Consider the following 7,939-nt stretch of genomic DNA (forward strand, 5'->3'; position numbering starts at 1 on the left):
AATTTTTGTATCTACTTATTCAAATTGTAAACCTCTTAGTGAAAATTTTGTCTTAGCCACTGCATATATATCCTCACACTTTATAAAATATTAGAGATGTAATATTATTAACTACTCCTTTGATTCTTTTTTTCTGTGTTTTAGTTTTGACTGGACACAAAATTTAAAAATCTACAAAAATAAATAAATTTTGTAATCTTAAATTATATATATATATATATATATATATATATATATATATATATATATATTTGAATATTATAACCTTAAACATATCATTTATTTCTACGTATCATTAAGAGTAAAACGAAAAATGTTTGAATTAAATTATTTTAGAACCAAACATTAAAATTGTGTTCTTTTTAACGATTTAAATAATTTGGTTTCACAATTCAACATAATATCAAATAACATTCGGGATTCAAAATGAAAAAGCAAAAAACAAATATTTATCTGTTCACTTTAATAGATAAAACTTTTAAATAAGTTGTTCGCCACAATTTTAAGTACTAGAAATAGGAAAACATGGAAATTTCATAGTATTTGATACCTGTCTTAGTTTGGCCAAACAAGCGTGCACCACATTTTACTAGTGTCCACATCAGAGCTGCATTATAACTAGTCCTATAAATAGGCAATATTATTATCTTCTAAGTTATATGATTAATTCCCTCTCCAACTATTTATTCCATTCTCCACAATATTTGGAAGAAATATAATTAAGATCAAATTAAAGTCATCATCATGAGTTCTAACGTTGTACCTGTTCCCAATGAAGAAAATATTATTATTATTTCTCAACATGACCAAAACAAATTACACAAAACCAAACTTTCCTTTATTGATACTGTCTCATTTATTAAGGATATAATAGCCAAATTGGATATCAAGAAAGTTATACATAGTGTCAAAGTTGGCATTGCTTTAGTATTGGTATCACTTTTGTACTTGCTTGATCCTCTATTCCAAAAAGTAGGACAAAATGCTATGTGGGCTATTATGACTGTGGTTGTCGTCTTTGAATTCTTCATAGGTTTGTTTTGATAGCGTAAAAAATTGTTTATACTACTATCTGTATATATAAGTTAAATTTATCTGATAGTGTAGCGCGTTGTCCGAGCAGGTGCTACACTAAGAAAAGGGATAAACCGAGCGATTGGCACCTTATTGGGCGGAGGATTGGGATGTTTGGCTGCAATCTTAGCTGATGAAAGTGGTGAAATTGGTGGTGCCTTAGTTGTTGGCATCTCTGTCATTATCATTGGTAATTAACAATACTTTCATGACCTCAATACTATTTTAGCTAGGTTAAGTCCACTTTATTTTTCAGATTACTAATTTCATTTATTTTGAACAGTTATATGTGGTTATCTATCAGGTGCATCACCTGAACAATAATTACATATAACTAACCCTAATAAGTAAGATTAGTAATTACCTAACATAACATAACATAACATAAAAGGTCACAAGAAAAAAACTTACGGTTATAATGAAATGTTGTTATAGAGAATGACTGTTACGTTGTATGATGAAACAGGTGTTGGCGCAACATACTCAAGGTTGATACCAAGTGTGAAGAAGAAATATGACTATGGAGTTATGATATTTATATTAACATTCAGTTTAGTAGTAGTATCAGGTGTTAGAGCAGACAAAATAATGAAGTTGGCTGGAGAGAGACTGTCCAACATTGGGATGGGCTTTGCTGTTTGCATTTTTACAAGTTTCATATATCCCATTTGGGCTGGTGATGAACTTCATTTCTCCACTGCAACTAAGTTTGATAAACTTGCCACTTCTATCCAAGGTAATAATAATAATTAAGTTTACTTAAAAGAAACATGGACAATTCATATCCAACTTTAGTAGGAGTTTCGTCGTAGATTTCAAATATTTTTCACTCTTTTTGGAATATATAGAGCTGGAGTTGATATATTTGAAACAAGGTTCATGCTTCAATGTAGTACTTTAAAAGTGAAAAGTGAGTTGGAAAACAAGTTATAAGTTATTTTCTATATTTGAAATATAACTTCAAAATTGAATTTGGACTTTTTATGATAAAACACTAACTTTCAAATAAAATGAAAAAAAATATTTTTTTTTTAAAAAGTACTCCCTCTGTTTAAAAAGTAATGACTCACTTTTCTTTTTAGTATGTTTCAAAAAGATTGACCTCTTTCTTTTTTTGGAAACATTTTATTTTCACCTTTCCACATGACATGTTCAAGGACACAAGATTAAAGGGTAATTTTGTACATTTGACATAACTTTATTTAAGGACCGTAAGATTCAAAAGTTTTCTTTATTTTCTTAAACTCCGTGCCAAGTCAAACTAGGTCACTCTTTTTGAAACGGAGATAGTAAATATATAATTTTTATCGTCAAGAAACGGGTCCTTTGGTATTATCAAATTCCTTAAGATAAAAGAAAAAGATGAACAAATAGAAATATACAATGCCATAATTAACTCATGACAAAATCTACATAATTAATACTATAATTTTGATAAAATTTCCTAATAGTATCTTAATTATTGCTAGTGGTTTGAAAACGATATAAATAATTTTTATACTATCAAAATAGCTTTTTCCCGATTGCTAAATCAACTTATTATAAACAGTTACATGCAATTATTTTTAATTAGATCAATAAAATTTTTTTATAAAATAGTTAAACTCGTTTATTTAATGTGTTTATTCTTATTAATAATTTCAGGGTGCTTAGAGGAATATTTTGTGATAGCCAATGATAAGGAAAAAAAGGCAACAATTGACATCAGTGGATGCAAATCAGTAATGCACTCCAAGTCTAGTGATGAATCATTGGTATAATAATAATAATTAACAATTACTCACTCTATACTAAAGTTAAAATCTTACTAGAAAATTCATTATCTTGGATATATTTTATTTTTGTTATAATAATTAAAAAATGTAAAATATTTCAGGTAAATTTTGCAAAGTGGGAACCTTGGCATGGAAAATTTGGATTTTTTTATCCATGGGAGAAGTATTTGAATATTGGAGAAGTTTTAAGTGAACTTGCAGCAATGATCATCTCATTTAAAGGATGCATTCAATCAGTCAGACAGGTGAAATATAAATACTCCAAGATATAATTTATTTTTCATTTTCAAAATAGTATAAAAGAAATGTTTAAGAAAATTAACCATGATTAAAAATTTAGTTTAATTGACCATTAAAGGAGTAAAGTGACAATAATTAAATACACCCTCTAGTCTCAAATAGTACTAGTTGTTTAATTTTGACAAATTAAATTTTGTTCGAAATATTTAATATTAAGAAAAATAAAAAATCATTTTGTGGAGTATTAATTTATTCTAGATCATATTGAAAGTAATGAAAGATTAATTAAGTGAGACATTAAATGGAGATAAAAGATATTTATAAGCCACAAGTGTTCACCAAAAATACACCGTACACGTCACCATAAAATCGTAAGACCATGTATGGATTGACATATGTCAAGTATCAGAAAATCAAGAAAATTAGTGACCTAATGAAAGAGGAGCCAAATGACTTGATCAATTCAATCAGAAACTCATCTTCTATTTTCTTTATTCAAATCTTTAACAACACGAAAGAAAATCATTGTTCAACTCTTTGATAATATGAAAACATCTAAAGCTCTAGCCTTCCTCTCTATCTATATAAGGGATGGAAATGCGAAGGCCTTTGCTATCCCTTCTTTACTATATATGTGCAAAAATCTTACAAGACATGTAATTTGACCATATGTTTCTTGTTTCAAGTTAATCACATTATTTCTTTCATATATCTACTCATTTTTCATTTATTTATCGCTAAATTATTCGTAACTAACATAATTTTTCTTTGATACTACACAGTCATCCCCAACGGAAAGAGACAACATAAGAGAACCATGCGAGAAAATAGGTTTGTCACTAGCAACAATTTTGATGGAACTTGGAGATAGCATAAGAGACATGAAAAGATGTCGTGCGAAAAGTTTGATAACACAATGCATGAGAGAAGAGCTAAGCCTCCTTGTAAACTTAGACAATAATAATAATTCGACTGATAATGAAAGTACTCTTGGATTGGCCAGCTTTATTTTTCAAATTTTAGAGATGATGGACAAGGTTGAATTGTTGGCTACCAAGGTGGAAGAACTTGGTGAAATTGCTCACTTTCACAACAAGAAACTTGATGTGTGACTATAGTGTCTTTGGTAAAGATGTTATATATGCATATACATAATCTGTGTAAATAATTTTTAGTCACTCAAAAGATATTATTTCAAGGTGAGTCTCCTTAAAATGTAAAATTTGTAACATAGGTTATTATGTGCTGCTAGAGGCAGATTCATGATATAAACTCTATGTATTGAACCTTTAAGGTTCTTAGCTATTAACTCATTGTATATTTTTAAAGTTATGAGCTCATATGTACTATTTATTGTACAGTCATATATAAATTTATATTCCACATTGAAAAAATTAAGTTTAGATAAATTTGATATTATAATAATAGGTCACCCCTATCTGATTCAACAAGTAAAGATGATTTAATGGTCTAAATTTTTTATTCAATAACATTTTATATATTATATATAATACATAAGTGAATAAATGCCAATTCCTTTTCAATTTTCTTTTCTTTAACTTCCCAATTGAAATATAATTATTGTCTTTAAGCCCTTTAGATCATGCGTACAAAATTACACCCTTGAACGAAAATTAAAGTTATTTTTGTCATAAACATTTTTTATCAAAAGAATGGCTAAATATTTAGGAAAATTTCAAAACAACAATATTTTAGCTTTTAGTGGGACTCCTTAGCAACCGTTTCATTATTTATTTAAAATGTCATTATTTTAATTTGTTAAGGGATTAGTTATGTATTTATTTTATTTTGATTAAGTTGAAAGAATACAAATAATTAATAACAGAACAGAGAAAATCATGGAACAAAAAAAATAAAAAAAGGTAAAAAAGATTTTAAATACAAATCAGTTACGTTTTGAAAAGAGCATAAATAGCCATCTTTTCGTCGAGCGGTTTTTTGCTTTCTTCTTAAGAACATCAAAAAAAAAATTAAAATAATTTAGTTTGTCTTCCGAATCATTCATCTGATAACTTTCAAAGCTTCTTCAAGTTGAATATGACATATTTTTGAAACATAATTTTTCAAAATTGACAACTATAAATTTGTCGCATCTAGTGAACAATCGAAAAACAATCAGGTATTTTTTTTTGATTTTTTTATTTGTTTGGATGAGATATTCGCATATGTCAAGTACAAGAGTGTTGTTTTTTTTCCTGATTGAATCAGTGAAATCTTTGTATGCATTGAGATTTATAGCTTTTTTCGGATGTTTTGTATCCAAATTATGATGTATAACAAATGAAATTGTTTTTTTTTTTTAGTTTAGTAGTTGTTTTTTCTGTTTGAATGCATACAATAATTTGTATCCCATTAAGTTAATGTAACTAATCGATCATGAACTATATGTTGAATACAACAATATATGAATACAAAAGTGAGATGAAAATACAAAGTGAGATTGAATATAAAGTTGTGAATACAAAAGAAATACAATCTTCATTTGAAATACAAAGTGACTTTGAAAGGTAAAATACAAACTAATGAATCATGAACTATATGTTGAATACAACAATATATGAATACAAAAGTGAGATGAAAATACAAAGTTATAAATACAAAGTGAGATTGAATATAAAGTTGTGAATACAAAAGAAATTAAATACTCTCTTCATTTGAAATACAAAGTGACTTTGAAAGGTAAAGTAGGCACATAAAATACAAAACTTGTTGGTATACAATTAGGTTGAATACAAAACAAAAGAGAAATACAAACTTGTTCACATATAAATTGAGATTGAAATATAGAATGAATACCCAATAAAATACAAAATTGTTAGCACACCGTTAGGATGAAGACAAACTAAGAAGGAAATACAAACATGTGGTATACTAATTGAGATTGAAATACAATGTAAAAGCAAAAAATGTAAAACTTGTTGATATATATATAGAATGAATACACAAATAAACTGTTGATTCAGACATTGTAGACATACATATGCTTTCCCCAAATCTAAAACACTAAAAGCAAATATAAATGTATTAAAAATCAAACAAAATAAACATATGAATGAATTTGTAGATTCTAATAAATCTGAAATATTAAAATGAAATCAGAAAAAAATTGATTTTTTTTAATCGACGAAAAATTTAAAATACATAAATTTTACATAAATATGTAAACAAACTTGCATAAAAATAAAAAAAATTAACGGAAAATTCATAATATGTACAATGTGAAATATAAATCATAAACGGTGATATTGAAAACTGTAACATCTCACACCTAGAAACGACTATAAAGAGTTTAAAATATGAAAATATTGATTTTTGGAAAGAATAAGGAAATCTGGAAATTTTGTCTAAGTTAAGAAAGTGAGTTTTGGCCATTTTCAAACAACCATAACTCCTATCTTAGGATGATTTAGACGCAGTTCTTGATATGGTTGGAAAGCCCTTGGATAGATCTTTCCAACGCCACCGAGATTGCACGATTTCCACATCGTATGAGTGAGATATGCCTTTTGGAAGTTGGGCTATTGGATTGAGGAAAGTCCCAATCCGGATTTAGGGAAGGGCAAAGTAGTCTTTTCTCTAATTAATTTTCTAATTCGTTTTTAGGGATTTATTGGAGTAAAAAAGAACTTAATTCAGTTTTGGAAAATTAGAATACGCTTAGGGCTTGGAGAAAAGAGAAAAGAAGAAAGAAAGGGAGAAAAGCCAAGATTTCGCAAAGAACATCAAGCATTTGAAGTGGAATTCGACGGGGGTGATCCCTATTAAAGTATGTGAGATCTTCTAGTGATGGGTTAGTTCACCCACACACCAACTTGTTTCAATTCAGCGATTTTGGGTTGTTCATATGTTAAAAAGTGAAGTTCTTGAAGAACATTGTTGAATTCTTGTTGGTTGATTGTTGAATGCCAAGTGTTGATTTGATTCGTGTTTCCGGGTTGCTTTTTGAAGTTAAATCTATTGGGTATTGAGGGTACTAATGATCCTAAGTGTTTGGGGAAAGAACCATTAAAGTTTAGAGGGTTTAGAGATGAAAAACGGAGAAACAAAGTCATCAAACACCTGGGTATAGGGGTGGGGCGTGGCGCCAGCCAGCGCCCCCCAAAAGGGTCTCTGAGTGTTCACCCTTGGGGTGCCACGCCAGCCAGCGTGCCTCAGACTGGTCTCTGAATATTGAAGGTTGCCGCCCCGCGCCTCTCAGAGCGCCAGGGACGCCAGTTCTCCTTATTCGTTCCCACCTTTTCGTAGTGATGTACCTATGTTTCCTAGTTGATTTTAACATTCTAAGGTACATATAAACATCATGAAATCATCCATAAACATGATATCATGAACCTTGAATCCATAATCCAATTCAAGGAAAGTTAAGATCAAAGTCAAAGAAGTTAAGAGTCAAGTCTAGAAGTTAAGAAGCAAATCAAAGCAAAGTTTCTTAAAGATTTCAAGAGTCTTTAACAATGTTTTAACTTCGTTTTAAGAATCAAGTTTTCAAGTTAACCAAAGAGTAAAGAGTTGAATTCATTTCTCAAAAGTTATAAGGGAACTAAGTATTCCCTAGGAGTTTATAAATGTATTACACATTTGAGCAAGAAAAAGGGAACATCGATTCCAAGAGAGCCTTTGGGCTAAACTTTGAGCAATTATATCAAACTAAAGAAAGAGGTGTTTAAAAAAGATATGAGCTAAAGTATATTTTTGGGAGTAGTATTGAGCACCGAATTGGGGACGCAAGTTCATATTAACTCAACTCTACATAAGAACCATGTAGCCAACATGGGATTTAACGGGTCATACTTTTTAGATGATCACGTAAGTTAAGCTAGTGAAAATCC

General features: G+C 29.1%; 1 protein-coding gene across 1 annotated transcript; it reads left to right on the forward strand.

The window, feature by feature from the left end:
* Positions 1–744: 744 nt before the first annotated feature.
* LOC125813124 (aluminum-activated malate transporter 13-like) lies at positions 745–4,257 on the forward strand. The gene is made up of 6 exons (XM_049492610.1): positions 745–1,033; positions 1,124–1,264; positions 1,541–1,810; positions 2,719–2,828; positions 2,951–3,094; positions 3,872–4,257. The coding sequence occupies exons 1-6, from the start codon at positions 745–747 to the stop codon at positions 4,199–4,201; spliced, it is 1,284 nt and encodes a 427-aa protein (XP_049348567.1). The 3' UTR covers positions 4,202–4,257.
* Positions 4,258–7,939: the final 3,682 nt, after the last annotated feature.

Source organism: Solanum verrucosum, unplaced genomic scaffold, assembly GCF_900185275.1.
Source record: "Solanum verrucosum unplaced genomic scaffold, falcon-dt-bn FXZP01000235.1, whole genome shotgun sequence".
Taxonomy (NCBI): domain Eukaryota; kingdom Viridiplantae; phylum Streptophyta; class Magnoliopsida; order Solanales; family Solanaceae; genus Solanum; species Solanum verrucosum.

Coding starts and splice junctions, on each gene's coding strand:
- LOC125813124 (XM_049492610.1), top strand. CDS start 745: ATGAGTTCTAACGTTGTACCTGTTCCCAATGAAGAAAATATTATTATT. Junction 1,811..2,718: donor ACTTGCCACTTCTATCCAAG/GTAATAATAATA, acceptor TAATAATTTCAG/GGTGCTTAGAGGAATATTTT. Junction 2,829..2,950: donor AGTCTAGTGATGAATCATTG/GTATAATAATAA, acceptor AAAATATTTCAG/GTAAATTTTGCAAAGTGGGA.